Genomic DNA, 19,224 nt, shown 5'->3' on the forward strand with positions numbered 1-19,224 from the left:
CCCAAACAGATTTGTTCAGTATTGGCAGGAAACCATGGTCGCGCTCTAAGAAGGAGGTGGATGAGCAACTGAAGATACAAGGCTTCCACCAGCAACATGACTCCGAGGACGCTGAGCCCTCCTACGACTACACCGTCACGTACCCTGTTGCTTCTTCAAGCACATACCTAGAACCGGGTCGTTCTTCGTCATACTACGGAGACACCACTTCATGGGGACCGTGGGAATGAACTCCACTAAGGCCAAAAGCCTAAGCTTGGGGATAGTTATACCGGCATCACTCATTCTTTGCATATTATGATTGCTGGATACTTGTACATACTTGTTTAGTTTCTTAGAGTGGTTTTCTAATGAGAGGGAGATGATATTTGCGGAAGTGCTGTCCAAAAACAGATTCTGGGCTGTTACCAAAACAAATTCGTACGCACAGCCAGAACGTTATTTTGAGTTGAAAATTTTTGAGCATGTGCCCCAGGTTGTTATCTAACTTTCATTAGTTGAACACTTTTTGAGCTGAGCAATGGAAGATTTTTGTTAATTTCGATTTCTGTACTGCTGTCAGGTTTTGGCAGATTTCTGCCATCCTGCTTTTCTGTGTTTCTGTTAGTTTGCATTCTATTGTTTTCGCTTTGTTTCTTTCCTAAAACACAAAAAGACCAAAAATATTTCCGTTGTTTCTCTTCACCATTTATTTATTTGGTTCTTTGCTCTTATTTCGCTTTATTTGCTATCGTTGGTTTGCTATGAGAAAACCCAAAAAGATTTTGCTTTGTTTTCTTGTTTCCTTTTGTTCTTGTTTCTAACCCGAAAACACCAAAAATATTTGTTGTTCTTCTTTGGTTTTGTAAAGTTCATTAGGGAGTTCAGAGGTCCCCGATGGTTTGAGCTTGGTTTCATTTCATATTATTATTCAAGCTGCACAAGTGAAAGGCAATAATGACGATCTACGGCAATTTGACTGCGGTGAGAGGCTGGTATGATATCTATTTGTTTTCATTTTTGTACATATACTCATCCATGTGAGCATGCTTAGTTGGTTCATGTGAGGTATATGTCATTTAATGAAAGTCTAGTAGTTTATGATCTCTCATGATTAGTTCCAATTTATTAATAATGAGTAGCATGTCATGGATATTTGCTTGCATTGTTTTATTCATAAATCGGTATGACATTGTGGTATCCTCCTCTGAATAATTCACTTGAATCGACTTGGCACATCCTCACGCATGCATATGACTAAACAAAAGTCAATTAAGCCTCGATGATTTACTTTGCTTCAGAGTTCTTGTATCACTTTTATGCCTCCGTTAATTTTATTTTGTCGCAAGCATGATTATGACAGTTATTGCTCTCTTGATTGTCGCTTCCCAGTCTATTGCTAGCCTCCACTTGTACTGAGCGGGAACGCTGCTCGTGCTTCCAAACACCTGAAAACCAAGTTATTCCAAAGTGTCCACCATAAATACCTATGCATGGCATTTCAAACCATTCCAAGTAAATTCTCATGTGCTACCTTTAAACCTTCAAACTACTTCTCAATTTGTGTTAATGTTTTATAGCTCATGAGGAAATATGTGGTGTTTTATCTTTCAACCTTGTCATTTACTCCGGACAGACTTTCATCAATGGACTAGTGGCACATCCGCTTATCCAATAAATTTGCAAAAAGAGCTGGCAACGGGGTTCCCAGCCCCAATTAATCAACCTTCATTAATAATTCTCTTCACGTGTTTTGCTCTGATTCATCAGTAAGCAACTTAACCTGCAAATAGACACTTCCCCATGGTATGTGAATGTTGGAAGGCACCCGAGGATTCGGTTAGCCATGGCTTGTGTAAGCAAAGGTTGGGGGAGTGTCATCCATAATGAAACTAAAATACATGTGTAAACAAAAGAGAAGAGGGATGATCTACCTTGCTGGTAGAGATAACGTCCTTCATGGGATCCGCTCTTGAGAGTCTGGTTGGCGAGGTGGTTAGAGTACCCACTATCATTCGTTGACAACAACAAACACCTCTCAAAATAATTTTATTTCTGTTTTTGAAAAATGAAAAGCTCTAGCACATGTTAATCCCTGCTTTCCTCTGCGAAGGGTCAATCTTTTACTTTTATGTTGAGTCACCATCCTTTCTTTGAGCACTTTCTTGAGAGCATGACTATCATTCTTAGTATAATATGCTTGTCCCAAAATATGATCAGCTGTGGTATAACTTTGATGCTTTTATCTTTGATAAATTTACTTCTAGTCTTTCTATGAACTTCGAGAGGTGCTCGGGCATTTATGTTTTGCTACAAATACGAGGCAAGCGAGATACCACTTTATCATATCCTTCTATGAACATTGCAATCCTGCTTATTGAAGTGTTTCATGATGCTTGTTATTAGTTTGTTGGTATCTCTTTTATGATTGACACAGTTATTAGATGACTTTATTTGCATGTACCTTATTATGAATTGCTTAAGAACTTGCCATATCATGAGAATATTTACATCATATGAACAAATGTGTTCGTGAAAGTTCTTTTATCGCACTCAGTTGTTAATCGAATTGCTTGAGGACAAGCAATAAGCTAAGCTTGGGGGAGTTGATACGTCCAAAACGTATCTACTTTCCCGAACACTTTTGCTATTGTTTTGCCTCTAATTTGTGTATTTTGAATACAACTAACACGGACTAACGCTGTTTTCGACGGAATTGCTCGGTGTCTCGTTTTTGTGCAGAAATCCAACTTTCGGGAAAATCCTCGGAATTTATGCGAAAGGCCCTATTTTCCCGAATGCCGATGGAGCCGGAAGGGCAAGCCGGTGGGGGCCCGAGGCCCCACACACTAGGCCGGCGCGGCCCGGGAGGGCGCGCCGCCTTGTTGTGTGGGCGCCTCGGCGGCCCCCCGACGCTCTCCTGCGGACTACATATGCCTTTCGACCTAAAAACGCCGGGGGGTTCGACCATATTTCCAGAGACCATCCAGTACGCCGCCGCCATCGCGAAACTCCGCCTCGGGACCAGAAACTCCGTTCTGGCACTCCGCCGGGACGGGGAATTGGAGGGGATCTTCACCGCCATCACCACCGACGCCTCTCCATCGACCAGCCATGTTTCCCCATCCATGTGTGAGTAATTCCCCCGCTGTAGGCTGAAGGGGATGGTAGGGATTGGATGAGATTGATCATGTAATAGTCACAAGATTGTTAGGGCATGGTGCCTAGTATCCGTAGATGTTACTTTTATGATATTGTTGCAACTTGTTATGCTTAATGCTTGTCACTAGGGCCCGAGTGCCATGATCTCAGATCTGAACATGTTATTGTTTCATCATGATATGCATTGTTTTATGATCTTACCTGCAGGTTGTATACACACGTTGCTGTCCGGAACCCGAGGCCCCAAAGTGACAGAAATTGGGACAACCGGAGGGGAAGCCGGTGATGTGAGGATCACATGTGTTCACGGAGTGTTAATGCTTTGCTCCGGTACTCTATTAAAAGAAGTACCTTAATTTCCAGTAGTTTCCCTAGAGGCCCGGCTGCCACCGGCTGGTAGGACAAAAGATGTTGTGCAAGTTTCTCATTGCGAGCACGTACGACTATATATGGAACACATGCCTATTGATTGATTAGTACTTGGATACCGCTTTATTATTACTCGCAAATGCCCTACCATGATTGTTATATGAATTCTCTCATCCATGCAACGCCCGTTCATCCGTCCCTGTGCCTACGAGTATTTTAATCCTGCTGTTTACTATAATCACTACTGCTGTCTTTATTTCACCGCTGCTGTTATTTCACTATTCCTACTCGCTATAAAACTGTTGCTACCTGATAAACTCTTGCGAGCAAGTCTCGTTTCCAGTGCAGCTGAATTGAAAACTCCGCTGTTAAGGCTTACAAGTATTCTTTGTCTCCCCTTGTGTCGAATCAATAAATTGGATAATACTTCCCTCGAAGACTGTTGCGATCCCCTATACTTGTGGGTCATCACTAAGCTACTTTATAAAGTCTCTTTGGCTCCAGGAATGACGCTTCTGTCTTTAATCATAGTCTTGATGACCTCGCCCGATCTCTTTTACGTCATCCTCCTCTTTGGCCTCAGGGCTTCAATTAAAGCTGAACTGCTTCGCTCATCTTGTCCTTTTGTCCTTGAAGAAATCTTTGACCGGGGTGCCGACATGCTACAATTGAGCGTATGCCGGATCCCCAGTATCTTCACTTGTGAGTACCGGATTCTTACCCTTTGTATCTCAATTTCTCATGTTGGGCATATCTCCGGCTTAGATATCACCGGTTACCCGTACTCTGGCATACCCCTCCTGGTATACCGGGTTGTACCAACTTAGCACTGCTAAACTGAGCTTTCAGCATCCGGGTTAATCTTTAAACCGGTATACAAATAGTTTATCATGGCATATTTGCCATAGTCTTGACTTACCGGGGTCAACCCCTGACACTTAGGTTTACAAATCCATCTTCATTTAACAAAGTGATATTTTCTTTTATTAGCATCACCCGCCCAAAAAAAAAGCCCTAATGGGTTTTGATATCGCTTCAACAGTTGTCTTATGCAGCAGTCTCATGGACATTTGGTACACAACAATGTTGGACATGCAAGCATCAATTTTGATAAATCTTCCACCAATGGACATGGCACCACCCATCCATCCACCCATGCTTTTTTTTTTACTTTCTCCTCTATAAAATGCATTTCAGCCACTGACAATCTCCTAGCACAGACAGGAGTACCCAGATAGTTAATAGGCCATGTCCGTTTTTGACAATTAAACAACTCCACATACTCATTCAGTTTTTCTGGATCATCCAACACCAACATTGTCTCACTCTTCTCAAAATTAATTTTCAACCCAGACATAGTTTCAAATATGTACAGGAGTAATTTCAAATTCCTTACAAAGGTAGAATTAATGACGTATAGAAATAACATGATGTGATTATCTTTCAAAACCATAAGTATTAATGGTACATTATAAAGATAATATGAAACACCTCATGTACAATTTATTAGACTGTTAAAATTGAAACATGCCGAATGATTCATTATTCAATACATTTTTTAAATATTTTGTTTCCCGGAGGACACACGTGACAATGGGACAGGGTAAATGAGGAACACGTGGATCCACTTCTTAGGATTGTGGGGTAGAAAAGAGACATAAGGAAAAGCCGAATACATCAGTATACATCCATAACGACGCACATGCATTGAGCTAGTCATTAATTACTTTTCACCCTTGAGTTCTGCATCGGACAACATGCCTTGGATGGCGTCCTTCCAGACCTCGCAGTGCGTCTGATCCTCCAGCAGCAGCTGCACCGTCGTCCCTGCCGACGTGCTCAGCGCCAGCGCGAAGCACCTCCTGCCGTCGATCACCGCCTCGCCACCGGGAGACAGCGCGAGGACCTCGTCTGTACGGCCGACAAAACCGCGATTCAGTACACAGCCAAATCAGATGCATACCGTGTGCACACGGTCAATCGCAATATCTTACGGTCTTCGTAGGTGGCGAAGACACCGCGCAGCCGTTTCTTCCCCAGCCTCAGCGCCACCGTGCCGCCACCGCTCCCGCGCCGGGGGAACACGGCCACCGTCCTCACCCGCACTCTACCTGCGGAGTAATCAATGGCGGATGATTCTTTGCGGTTCGCACTGGGACAAAACAATGGCGCACGCGGGGCCATGTCGTTGGTCTCTCACCGCAAGGCAGGCAGACCCTGAGGGACGTGCCTTTCTGGATGCTGGCGGCCATGGGAATGCCGTCGCCATGGCCACTGGCGGCGGTGCCGATTCCTCTAACGTCCGCGGCCCTGAGCTTCAGCGCGGCGGCTCCCCTCAGGCATGTCGCTGCAGCCGCGGTCAGCGTGAGGAGCTCGGCATGGGAGCGGCTCTCGAAGCCGGTGTTCACGGCAGAAGTCACGCGGGGCCGGTGGGCTCCGGCGGACTCCGCAGCCTCCGCGCAGACGGTGGCAACCAGCGCGGCGGCGGAGGCCAGCTCCCCGCCCAGCTTGCCATTGTCTCCCTGGCTCGTCCGTGGATCGAACGCCGACACAACGCCGGCGATGGCCGCGGCGAGCTGAGCCACCGATACGGCTGCTTGAGCCTGCGCCGAGTGCAGCCGGAGGTCGTCGCGCCTCTGCCGTCTCCGGCTACCCGTGAAGGAGACGGTGTCCAGGAAGTAGTCTCTGAGGATCGTCCTCATCTGTCCAACGTTCAGCTGGGAAAACACCAGCGTTGCCAACGTACAATATAGCATGGAGCATTTCATCGAAAGGAAATTAATCAATTCCTTGTGTTGGCGTCCTTACCCAGAAAGGCCGATGATGCTTGGAGCTTGAGCTCCCACAACTTGCCAGAACTCCCTGTCAGATAGACCAAGAAAATTAAGCTGCTCATCGTTCATAAGGAAGACCACAAGATGCTGTGCAATTGCTTTGAAAGCTCAACAACCCTAACTTACACATGTCTGAATCTGATTGAACAATTGGCTTTTACCGCCATGAAATCGTACCGCGTCGATGTCTTCGTCTTCTTTTATCTCGCCACCTTCATGATGCTCTTCTGCTGATGCTCCTAGGCACTATTTTGTGGTAGGAAATCATCCGTCACAAGTTGGTCTATACTCTTGAGAAATGCACAAGAAAGTACATGCAAGCTAAAAATATATTACTACCGCTTGTGCTCTTAGACAAACTTATTATTAGTCTTAGAGCACACCGGGTAACACAGATGCAGTGTGTCGGAATGAGAGTTGCATATAATGGAGTAGCTCCAAAGATGATTAGTGTTCACATACTCCGTTGTTCAATGAAATGGGAGGTTTTGTCCATCTATGCAGAATTGAACCGAAACGTAAACGTACCCTAGGGGAGAGTATTTCTAAGATATCCGAGGAGGAGGGGTTCCATGTCCGAGAGAGGAACTCCATCGCCTGCTCAGGGATCGCCGGCATCTCTTCGTACTTCGAATGCGGCCGCAACGGCAACTTCCCCTTGAGACGGCTTCCCGCTTTTTGCGCGTCGATCTGCATGCTCTCTGCCTGCTTGGACATTTAGGAAATGATCAACTGCCGCTATCTAGCTAGGAATTAAGAACATCATACTGGTAGAGATGCAGTAGCAGTGTTTCTGAAACATGTAGGGTACCATGCTGAGCTGCTGACTACGAAAGGGAAAAACAGATGATCATTTTTCTGAATCATGTCATAAAATGTAGTTGTGCCGAATTAAAGATACAAACAAAAAATTATTAAAATTTATAAGAGTTTTATTTTGATACATCAATGGACATTATATTCTGTATAGCGTACTCTTCCGGCCCTAAATAATTGTCGCAGATTTAGCTTATGAGGAGAAGCAGCGGAAAATTTTCATTACCATTTGACGGGACAAGGAGTCGCATCGCTGGAAGGACACCTTCCCAAACTCCATTGCTTTCCCCAAGTGCTCCATTTATCGTGGCGCAAGCCAGAGTTTTGCCTGAATATTTAACAAAGAATCTCTTTTGATGAATGAGAGTGGAGTAACAGAGCTATAATGCTGCCTTATTTATAGTCAGGGCCAAGTTTTATCGTCCACTACATTTGATATCAAGATCCTACCAACAGTAAAACTCATTCATTGTATCGCGATTGGTTCCTACGAACAATTTGCTAGAGATCAGCTTTAGTAAACAAAAAGCATTGCCTAATCGACTGAGGATAGAGATTTATTGTAGAGCCATGTTTCAGGTGAGAAAACCCATTATACATGGGTATCTGATTAACAATTGCAATATTTCCATGAGCAGTTCCTTATCACTGGAACTAGCCTATTAGTCTACAATAATTTCAAAACAGCATATGCATATATACATGGAACACAACAAAATAAGATTTGCATAAACTATCTTTTTTGTCTGATGAATACCTAGCTAGGAGGATTAAGATATTAATATACGTAAGAAGATCATGAACTAGTTTTTACAAGAAGTGATATAGAGATGGGAAGAAGTACAATAATAATTAACATGAATATTAGCATGAAGATATGCACTTGAAAGAAGACAGACTTGCCTTACTTGGATGACTTGGCTGCACTGGTATGTTGACACTTGCACTGGTTCAAGTATTTATATCACATGCTCATACAAGAAAGTTCGTCGCAAACGGCGATTGCACTGCAATAGCAGCCAGTAAGAGTATGCTAGTACTATAATCGCCATCCCAAGACCAAAAGAGCCATCTAGCTCTTACTCCATCCATACGGACTATTTGCTAGAGATCAGCTGAAATTATTATTGGATAAACAAAAAACATTGCCTAATCGACTGGGGATAGAGATTTATTGTAGACCATGTTTCAGGTGAGACAACCCATGCAACATGGGTATCTGATTAACAATTGCAATATTTCCATGAGCAGTACCTTATCACTGGAACTACCATATTAGTCTACAATAAGTTCAAAACATATACATGGGAAACAACAAAATAAGATTAGCACAAACTATTTTTTTCGGATGGAGGATAAAGATATTACAATAATATATTTAAGAAGAGCACGCACTAGTTTTTTACAAGAAGTGAAATAAGGATAGGAAGAAGTACACTAGTAGTATAAGCAATTAATATGAATATTAGCCTGAAGATATATACGCACATGAGAGAAAGAGAGACCTGCCTTACTTGGAAGCCTTCGCTGCACTGATGTGTTGACACTTGCACTGGTTCAAGTATTTATATCACAGGCTCATACTAGTAAAAGGTTCGTCGCAAACGGCGATTGCACTGCAATAGCAGCCATTAAGAGTGTGCTAGTACTATAATCGCCCCCAAGCCCAAAAGACCCATCTTGCACTTACAATATAGCTGAAACTGTCTTCGTTTCGACATCTGGTTGGACGAATCTCGAGTACATAATCTCTGCTGCTCGATTAGAGTAGTAAACTCTGAAAAAAGGACAGATTTAACAGTGCTTCTTCTGGAATGGATCTCTGAAGAGCAATCAACTAGGCCTGAATTGGTGTAGATCATGCCGAGGAGATAAGACTCATGGCAATTTGGCAAGGTGTCACGCCCAAGGATTGGAGGGTAGTAGTCATGGTGGGATTTTCAGAGGCATAGGCATGTGCGGTACATGGTTTAGGATTGCGTTTAAAAAAAATCCATTGGCACTCATGGTATATGAGAATGGTATAAACTGGTGGTGCTGCTGGTGCCGCACCGCGTGTCTCAGTAAAAGATGTATGAGTGGCATGGTCAGTTTGATCTTCGGTTCTTCCACTCAGTTGGGACTGTGCTGGCATCTAAAACAACAAATATTTTGTCTCAAACTTTGCCTCCACTAACTTTCTAAATTCTTCTTGTGGAATATCGCAGGCATACTTCGTCGTGGATAGACGGAAAATCGGTGGAGGAACTAGCGCCGGATCTCTTCGCACTGGTTAGGAGCCGACCACGAAAGCGCCACACAGTGCAGCAGGCGCTGGCTGATCGTACGTGGATTACCGATTTTTCGGGGGCGTTGAGCCCACTTGCCCTATGACAATACGTCTTGCTCTGGTTTCGCCTGCGTGGAGTTCAGCTCACTGAGGAGCAAGACAACCTATGACATAATTATATTTTTTTCGATAAGGGGCGCTTTATTACTTAAAATGTTTTTAAGCATTACACCCAGCCTCTGCATAATTAGGATGCACACAACCGTTTAGTAGTCCAGTATCAAATAAAAGGAGATAAAAAGAACGATGTAACAAGCCAACTACTATAAAACTCCATTGGCTTCAATCCTCCGACTATGCAGCCACCCATGTTAAGAAATAAACTCCCTGTCCGTGTTCTTCAACCGTGTAGACACCTCCGTAAAGAGGTCTTGATCTTCCAAACGCTAAAATGGCGACCATGAACGGAGCAAAGCCGTACACCGGTAAATAACCTACATGATAGAGGAATTTTTGTCATTAAAATTTTTGTCATTTCTACATAGCCAAAGCGACCATGCTACGGCAATCACTCTCACTCGGATAATAGTTTTATACCTAGAATCAACCCCATTTAGCCAATTGCCATATGTGTTTGCAATGCTACGAGGTGGATATAAGGTAGACCCTATCTGAATGATTTACCATATAGATCTAGCAACCTGACAAGTGAAACAAGGTGTTTTATTATGACACAATTATATAAGTGCGTGGCAGAAAGTGGAAGCCCATGGATCAACGTAAATATCTCAGTTTACTCAGTATAGAGGTTCTATGTAAATACCTATGTGCCAGAAATTCAATTCGGCTCCCGGGTGCGTATGATCCCTGTACCATAAACACATATTTTCAAGTGTTAAAAAATTTTGACAAAAAAATTTACATGTACATGTTCATAATATATGTCTGTTCATCAAGTTTCACGAAAAAATAATAATTTTTGTAGTCTACATGAAAAAGAGAAAATTTATCTTGTGACAAGTTTTTATTTTAGCACCGAATTTGTCTTTTTTACACACGCCACACAACAAGTCGTTTTGTCATGAAACGACTTTGTGAGCGTGTAGCACATGAAGATGTACGTGCGAAATTTTTGTTTCAATTTTTTTGACATTTCAAAATGTGTCTAACATGCATTTCAAAATAAATGGAGCGTCAAAACATTTCTATGTGCTATGCAAAGTTAATCTATCTAAATTTCATTGTGTCAAGGCATATATAATTCGTTGACTCCTCTTTGCAGGCAGCTGTGGGTATGTCACAGAATGATAATTATCGATCATTCTCCCCAACATTCTGTTACTTTCTGCTGGTCCATTTTCATAAATGCAGTGGAGGTATTTGGAGTTCTGGCTTGGGAACACAGCTTCGTAGTTTTAGCACACACTTAGAACTCAACCGTGATCGTGATGTAGCACGCATGGAAGCATAGATCCTTTTGAGGCAATCAAGAGACTGAAAACAATTAAGTAGTAATACATCAGTCCTACTAGTCCTTAATTCCAAATACTTTGGGTCTTGGGATGTTGTAGCATAAAAGAAAGTGTCGTTGCAACAATAGTAAGATAATTTTCTCCATACAACAAGATGACACTTAGCCTGACTTCTTATAGTCTTAATGCTCTCGCTGCCTTATCGGACAAACACACACAACTCAGGGGTGAACCACAACAGTGTTATGGTTTCAAAATCTTTGCTTCTAACTTCGAGTTCAGGAGCTATCCTAAAAAAAGATCTTTCCACAAATAGAAAGAGTGATAAGATTAATCACAGATACTCTATCAAAGAATTGAGGATGAAACAGAAGAGTTGTCTTCCATTTGAGAACGTCCAGAACAACTGGATGCTCTGTTGATCTGACGCTTTGAGTTCCTGCTGTCTCCAGGTAACCTGAAGACAGTCATGTCATCCGATGGATATCAGCACCTCAAAAGCAGCTGGCATCTGTTCTAGAGGATCTGGTCGCCAAGCTTGAGCCTTGAACCCCGTCTGTTTAAACACACAATATCTGGATATCATCTAAATTATCATGCTACTTCTGTTTTGAGTAGTGATCATATCCTACTAAGGTTGATTGCCTTGATGCATATATTTGAGTCCAGTCACCTTTTCTAGATATTTGGACACATTTAATTAAAACTTTATCACAGATAAAAAAATCAAATCTGTGAGAAGCTTTTGTTTGATCTGAAGTACTACGATAGACATCTAAGATTTGTCTAAATCTGGATGTATCTAGGCGCTATTTAGTGTCTAGATACATCTAGATTTAGACAAACCTCATACATCTATTTATAGATGAAGGGAGTAATTGTTTCTGATTTCTAAATATTTGTTTTTTTAGATAACATAAAAATAGTTGGGGATAAACTACTATTATTTAGAAACAGGGAGGTAAAAATAACTGAATATCCTCTTACTTCTATTCTCAGAATTGAAGATATCCTACTAGTGGTAGTCTTCTGTTAAGAAAGTGTCAAGTCTATTAAAGAAAAAGGTTGCATGTGTGGTCTTTTGTAGGTCTATGAAACCTAGTCTCGTAGATTGAAAATTTGAAAAACAGTGATAACCTTATGTTTTAATCATTTTCGAGTTCTGAATAAAACAGCGAAGGTTTAGAAAGTGAAAATCCTCACTTTTCAAGGTTAGAAGATTAATTGGGATTTCCAAGTTACACGGTAGTTGCAACATGGCGGTATAATGTTTAATTCAAATTTGAAGTAATAAGCTATTGGCATTGCAATGGTGTATTCAGAATGGTTCAGAATAACCGATGGACAAGACTTGACTTACTTGCTGCTAGAACAAATAGAAAATAATCGTAGATTAATTACAGTTACTCTTAGCAGAAGAGCTTAGGATGACTCAGAAGATTTTACCTTCACCTGGTTGATCCACTTGGTCCAGGACCTTTGCATTTGAGAACGGTCGGTAGTAATTGTGATGCTCTGTTTCGCCCAAGTAAAGCTATACAGGTTAATGCTTTCTTTTTGAGGTGTGAGCGATATGCTGAGCAATCATTAATTGTACTTGGCTCGACGATGCAGATAGTTTTCTGGGTACTGGCTGAACTGCAATTTGCAGTCTATTTTCAAATTATTCAGTACAAAGTTCTAGAATACTGCAAGTCATTTGCTCTCTTAGAACATTCTTAGTGATGAAAAATGGCATCGCCAGTGTACTGCTCCTATTTTTCATATAGAAGGTTGTCCCAAAAATAAATTATCTATTAAGCAAACCAAAATCCTATTTTTCATATAAGGAAGCTCCTGAACTCAGAGTTAAACCCAAAGAAAATAATTGTCTATCAAGCAAAAATAATTGTCTATCAAGCAAGAATATTAGAGTACTAACATAGGTAGTATCGTAGCGCAAACAACAAAAAATTAATGCTAAATAAATGTTGTACGGAGTGCACAACTCTGCATTGAGATTTAAAAAATAATAAATATATTATAAGTATGATACTATTTCATAATACTATCAATTATAGAGATAGTATCATATAATAATATCACATCATCTATTATATGATACTACTTACCAATATGATCAGCCTTAGACATCTATAAATAAATAGTACTTGGCTCGACCTGGCTGAACTACAATGTTGCGGTCTACTTCGAAATTATTCAGTACAAAGTTCTAGAATATTGCAGGTCATTTGCTCTCTCAGAACATCCTTAGTGATTTATTCATTTATTTTGAACCCCTTTAGTGATGAAAAATGGCATTGCCAGTGACTTTTTTTTTCATATAAAGCAGCTCCTGAACTCAGAGTTAAAAGCAAAGAAAATAATTGTCTATCAAGCAAAAATAATTGTCTATTAAGGAAACCAAACGTCGAGTACACCAAAAAAAAATCATCTGTCGAGGAAACCCAGCCAAGATTATGTCACCTCTCTGCATTCTGCACAAACTGATCCTCATTTTTTCTCAACTTTGACCTACTATCTCGACTTGTTCCCGAGCTCATGAAGCTCCCGGCCAGCTCCTCCACCTCCCTCCACGAGCTCCCACCTTCCCTTAATGGCTACCGCGGCCTCCTCAGCCAGCTTCTTCGCCCTTGCCTCCACGCCGCTCCACTCTATTATCCTCTTCGTCTGGAAGGAAAGGAACCGCGGGATCTTCACTGGGCAAAGAATCACGTTTGTCGAAGTGGCATTGACTGCCAGAGACGACATTCTAAAGAGAGAACGGGCTTTCAGTGGCTATGCACCGGTCATCCCCGCTGAACCAGATTGGCACGCTTTCACCATAGATTTGGGGTGGTTTTAGCATGTCCCACCTAAATATAAACATGCCCTCCCGTGTTATTTCCCTCTTCTTAATGAAGAGGCACCAGTTGCAAAAAAAAAAAAAACAATTTGCAGTCTATTTTCAAATTATTCGGTAAAAAGTTCTAGAATATTGCAAGTTATTTGCTCTCTAAGAACATTCTTAGTGATGAAAAATGGTGTACTATATACTCCTATTTTTCATATAAGGAAGCTCCTGAACTCAGAGTTAAACCCAAAGAAAATAATTGTCTATCAAGCAAAAATAATTGTCTATCAAGCAAGAATATTAGAGTACTAACATAGGTAGTATCGTAGCGCAAACAACAAAAAATTAATGCTAAATAAATGTTGTACGGAGTGCACAACTCTGCATTGAGATTTAAAAAATAATAAATATATTATAAGTATGATACTATTTCATAATACTATCAATTATAGAGATAGTATCATATAATAGTATCACATCATCTATTATATGATACTACTTACCAATATGATCAGCCTTAGACATCTATAAATAAATAGTACTTGGCTCGACCTGGCTGAACTACAATGTTGCGGTCTACTTCGAAATTATTCAGTACAAAGTTCTAGAATATTGCAGGTCATTTGCTCTCTCAGAACATCCTTAGTGATTTATTCATTTATTTTGAACCCCTTTAGTGATGAAAAATGGCATTGCCAGTGACTTTTTTTTTTTCATATAAAGCAGCTCCTGAACTCAGAGTTAAAAGCAAAGAAAATAATTGTCTATCAAGCAAAAATAATTGTCTATTAAGGAAACCAAACGTCGAGTACACCAAAAAAAAAATCTATCAAATCAAAGAAACCAAACCGAGATTATGTCACCTCCCTGCTACATTCTGCAGAAACTGATTCTCAGTTTTTCCCAACTTTGACCTGCTATCTCGACTGGTTCCCGAGCTCACGAAGCTCCCGGGCCAACTCCTCCACCTCCTTCCACGAGCTCCCGCCTTCCCTTACGGCCGCCGCCGCCTGCTCGGCCAGCTCCCTCGCCCTTGCCTCCACGCCGCCCCACTTCTTTTTCCCAACGATCATGGTGTCTTCCAGCACGCGCACCAGCTCGTCGGCGCTCGGTGCCACCGCGAGGCCACCCCAGCACACCGGCACAGCCACACTGAGGTCATCCACCAGCAGCCGCGCGTTGACGAACTGGTCGGCCGTCATCGGCCACGCCAGGATGGTCACCCCGGCCGCGGACGCCTCCAGCACCGAGTTCCACCCGCAGTGCGTCACGAACCGCCCCACGGCACGGTGCCGCAGCGCCACCATCTGCGGCGCCCACCCGCGGATCACCTTGCCCTTGCCGCTCGCCGCGGCGCGCTCCTCGAACCCCTCCGGGAGCACCACCGCCGGCCCGACCGCCCACACGAACGCTGCACCGGTGCGCTCCAGCGCAGCCGCTAGAGCTGCGGCGTGGGCCGGCTGCAGCACAGCCATGCTCCCGAAGCTGATGTAGAGGACGGACTCGAACCGGTCCAGCCAGGCGCACAGGTCGGCCACCGCCGTCTCCCCTCCGCGGCTGCCCCCGGCATCGGCCTCCGGCGCCAACGGCCCGACCGCGCGCACGGGGCGGAAGCCCAGGTCGGCGAGCGGCGCCTCCAGGTACGGCGCCTCGAGCCGCAGGAAGGTGTTGGTCACGAACGCCGAGCAGTCGAGGTTCAAGAGGAAGTTGCTCCTGACGCCGTCGGAGACCTCGTCGCCCTCCTCGTACGTCCGGTACAGCATCGAGAGCTGCCTCCACGGGAACGCCGGGGCGCCCGGGAGGTCCGGGAAGGCGATGGGGCACTCCTCGTCTCCCTCGTCCTCGCGCTGGGGCAGGCGGCGCAGGAGGGAGTAGAGCACGGCGGTGCCGTAGACCGCGGAGGAGGAGAAGGCGATGCGCGGGACGCCGAGCTCGGCGGCGAGCGGCTGCGTCCAGCCGCAGAAGAAGTCGGAGAGGACGGCGACGACGCGGTCGGGGGTGTCGGAGCGCTCGCGGGCCCAGGAGAGGAGCGGGCCGCGGAGGCCGGAGAAGGCCACGATGAGCGCGCCGAAGAGGGCCGGCGGGCAGCCCTTGGCAGACTCGACGCCGGCGGGGAAAGCTGGGTGGGAGGGAAACGGGAGGGTGAGCGCGCGGACGGCGCCTTCCGGGTGGGCGGCGAGGAGAAGGGAGAGAAGCGGGGCGGTCGCCGGCGTGACGACGATGGTGAGGCGGAGGCCGCGGGCTGCGAGGAGGGCGGCGAGGTCCAGGAGCGGGATGGTGTGGCCCTGCGCCGGGTACGGTACCACCAGGACGTGTGGCGCTGGGGCAGTGAGGATAGCGGCGGTGCCGGCGGCTGGGGCCATCGGCGTTCGGCGTTCCGGCAGGCGGAGCAGTCCGTGAGCGGCGACAGCAAGATGTCGATCTGTGTGCGTTTTTTTCAGAAGCAGTTGATTGCGCTGAAGCGGGAGAACGTGCTGACGTTAACTAGGCCAAGCAATGGCACGTTGCTCTTTTTTTATTTTTGACACGCCAACACTTTTATATTAATCTACTCATCCTAGTCTACTTCTTCTCCATGGCAATGGCGTTGTGGCTGGCTTGCTCGTCAGTCGTCACACTGTCTCGCCGGAGAAGACCAAGGCGGAGAGGACCGCGTTCTGGCCAAGGAGGTCATCGACGATGTTCGCCAAGTTGCACTCAACGGGAGGCCATGGTTGCCGGCGACTTCGACGACGAAGCATAAGAACTGCCGCCGACATGGGCGCCCAGCAATAAAATCCTCTGATAACGAGCCTTTTGATCCTATTAGTTATTTACATTTTTCATGAATAAAATATGATCTTCTTCGCGATGAACGCTAATTATATCTTCTTCTTGTTCAAACTTGTTTCAAAACCACCTTCTTTAGTGTCCGTGACCCGACCAAAATGATGGTGTTCAATTTATGTCGGGCCGCTGGAGATGTCCCAAGACCGAGTCTACTAATGAAAATATGATGTACAACTTCCGGAAAAACATACCCGCTGCAATTTGTAATAAGTGTCGTCGTTTCAGTTTAAATTCATTCAAATTTAAACTGATTATGGCAGTGACTTTGACCACCAACCAGATGCCAGCGGTAAAGGATTGTGGCCTAAAAATTGCTGTTGCCCCCCTCTTTAGCCACCGTTGAGTTTTGGTGTGCTCTTCTTCTTTCACGTGTTGACTTTTCCTTCTTCCGTCACACGCGAGTGAGGGTGTTGTGAAGTGTATAAGTAGATTGGCTAGCCCTTTCCATCAGTTCGAACTTTTGATTCAAGTGGTTAGTGCATGAATCTTAACAGATGGAACCACTTCTGATCCGAGTGATGGCAAGATACATGCATAACTGGCCAAGCTTGAGCATGGATGATAATCTCCAGATTACTGCAAAGATGGCTGCACTGTGCAATGAAGCAAGTATTGCAGACGCTGAGCATTAGTATGTTGCTACTGGGATGCCCACACAGGCTGCACCGAAGGTATAATTTGTTAATGCACTGAGATATACATATATGCAAATGCTGCTGAAGTGAGCACAACCTGAAGAATCAGGGAAGACCCATATCACCGTCACTTCAGCGGACTGCCAAAATTTATATATGATCTTCTGCTGTCTTCCCACGCCTCTCCAAATAATCAACTAAGCAAGCCACACGACAGAAGATAGTTAAATCCATTGCATTGTTCATTTTTCGAAAAAGGGTGCTTTATTACTTCATAGTTTGACGTAATACACCCGGACTCTGCATAACCAAGATGCACACAGCCGTTCGCACACGAGTACACAATCATAATGTTCAACACATAAAGAGTGAATAAGCGAAAAACACATCATGGTGAAGAAGCTGCAATCCTCCGACTATGCAGCCACCCATGTTGGGTAATAAACTCCTTGGCCGAATTCTCCAACCGTGTAGACACCTCCGTAAAGAGGTCGCGGTCCTCCAAGCGCTGAAGCGATGACCATGAATGGAGCAAGGCGTACACCGGTAGATTACCTGCATAAGAGAAGAATTTTTGTCATTAAAAACCTTGTCGTTTCTACATAGCCATAGCGACCATAAAATGGCAATCGCTCCCACCCTGATAAGGCTCTTATACCTAACCTCAACCCCATTTAGCCAATTGCCAAAAATGTTAGCCATGCTTCGGGGTGGGTATAAGCTAGATCCTCTCTGAATGATTGACCATATAGCTCTTGCGAAATGACAATGAAAGAAGAGATGTTTTATAGTCTCATCTTGATGACAGAAGACATATTTCTTACAGCCATGCCAGTTTCGCTTTGCAAGGTTATCTTTGGTGAGGATGACACCACGACGTAGATACCAAGCGAATACCTTCGTTTTTAGTGGTATCCTCAGCTTCCAGATATTTTTATTATTCATAACCGGTTGGACGGGTTCAATTAACGCTTCATACATGGATCTTACCGAGAATTTACCATTCTTAGTGAGATGCCAGCGGAAAATATCTTTCCCCTGAACTAGTTGGATTGAAGCTAATCTTTGTAGCAATTCATTCCAAGAGGTTAACCGGGGACCGATTATATCGCGCCTAAATGTCATATTTGGAGGAGAGGTTTCCATCACACTCTGGAGGGTAACATCCTTATGACGTACGATCCTATATACAGCTGGATATTGTTCCCGGAGCGTGGTTGCCCCCAACCACCTATCCTCCCAGAACCGTATCTCTGACCCATCTCTAATGGTAAAGGACCCATGTGGGAAGAAGTGCTTCTTAGTTTCCATAATGCCAGCCCAAAAGTGAGAATCCCCAGGTTTCCAAATAACCTCGGACATCGCTTTTGAGCCTACATACTTCCTTCGCAACAAGGTCTGCCATACACCATCCTCGGTTAATAACCTGGCCAACCATTTTCCTAGTAGGGCCCTGTTCTTAACCTCTAAATCGTGGATACCAAGTCCACCTTGATCTTTAGGACGGCATACCACACTCCATTTTATTAATCGGTATTTCTTCTTCTCACTATCTCCTTGCCAAAAGAATCTTGATCGGAAATAATCCAATCTATGAAGAATTCCTTGAGGTAACTGGAAAAAAAGAGATCATATACAGTACCATATTCGTGAGTACTGAGTTTATGAGGACTAATCTTCCACCCAGAGATAGCAATTTTCCTTTCCAACTACTAAGTCGTTTCTGCAGCCTTTCCTCGACTATTTTCCATTCTGCCAAGGTAAGTCTCCGATGGTGAATCGGAATATCCAAGTAGCTTATTGGAAAACTGCCTAAACCGCAACCGAATAGCTCGGCATATTGGTTAGCATCGTTTTGGGCCTCACCGAAACAAAACAATTCACTCTTATGGAAATTAATCTTTAGGCCGGAAAGTAACTCAAACGCTGATAAAATTAGTTTCAGGTTTCGTGCCTTTTCCAAATCATGATCCATAAAAATAATCGTGTCGTCGGCGTACTGCAGAATAGACAGCCCCCCATCCAC

General features: G+C 44.1%; 2 protein-coding genes across 2 annotated transcripts; both read right to left on the reverse strand.

The window, feature by feature from the left end:
* Positions 1–5,233: 5,233 nt before the first annotated feature.
* LOC124647291 (VAN3-binding protein-like) lies at positions 5,234–7,061 on the reverse strand. Its single transcript, XM_047187257.1, has 5 exons — positions 6,873–7,061; positions 6,319–6,372; positions 5,711–6,227; positions 5,505–5,621; positions 5,234–5,421 (listed from the first exon to the last, which is right to left on the reverse strand). The coding sequence occupies exons 1-5, from the start codon at positions 7,059–7,061 to the stop codon at positions 5,234–5,236; spliced, it is 1,065 nt and encodes a 354-aa protein (XP_047043213.1).
* A 7,570-nt stretch (positions 7,062–14,631) lies between these two features.
* On the reverse strand, positions 14,632–16,097 carry LOC124647302 (UDP-glycosyltransferase 89B2-like). Its single transcript, XM_047187269.1, has one exon. The coding sequence runs from the start codon at positions 16,095–16,097 to the stop codon at positions 14,652–14,654; it is 1,446 nt and encodes a 481-aa protein (XP_047043225.1). The 3' UTR covers positions 14,632–14,651.
* Positions 16,098–19,224: the final 3,127 nt, after the last annotated feature.

The sequence above is a fragment of the Lolium rigidum genome, chromosome 1, assembly GCF_022539505.1.
Source record: "Lolium rigidum isolate FL_2022 chromosome 1, APGP_CSIRO_Lrig_0.1, whole genome shotgun sequence".
Classification (NCBI taxonomy): Eukaryota; Viridiplantae; Streptophyta; class Magnoliopsida; order Poales; family Poaceae; genus Lolium; species Lolium rigidum.

Coding starts and splice junctions, on each gene's coding strand:
- LOC124647291 (XM_047187257.1), bottom strand. CDS start 7,061: ATGTCCAAGCAGGCAGAGAGCATGCAGATCGACGCGCAAAAAGCGGGA. Junction 6,228..6,318: donor AGCATCATCGGCCTTTCTGG/GTAAGGACGCCA, acceptor GTGTTTTCCCAG/CTGAACGTTGGACAGATGAG. Junction 5,622..5,710: donor CAGGGTCTGCCTGCCTTGCG/GTGAGAGACCAA, acceptor ATTACTCCGCAG/GTAGAGTGCGGGTGAGGACG.
- LOC124647302 (XM_047187269.1), bottom strand. CDS start 16,097: ATGGCCCCAGCCGCCGGCACCGCCGCTATCCTCACTGCCCCAGCGCCA.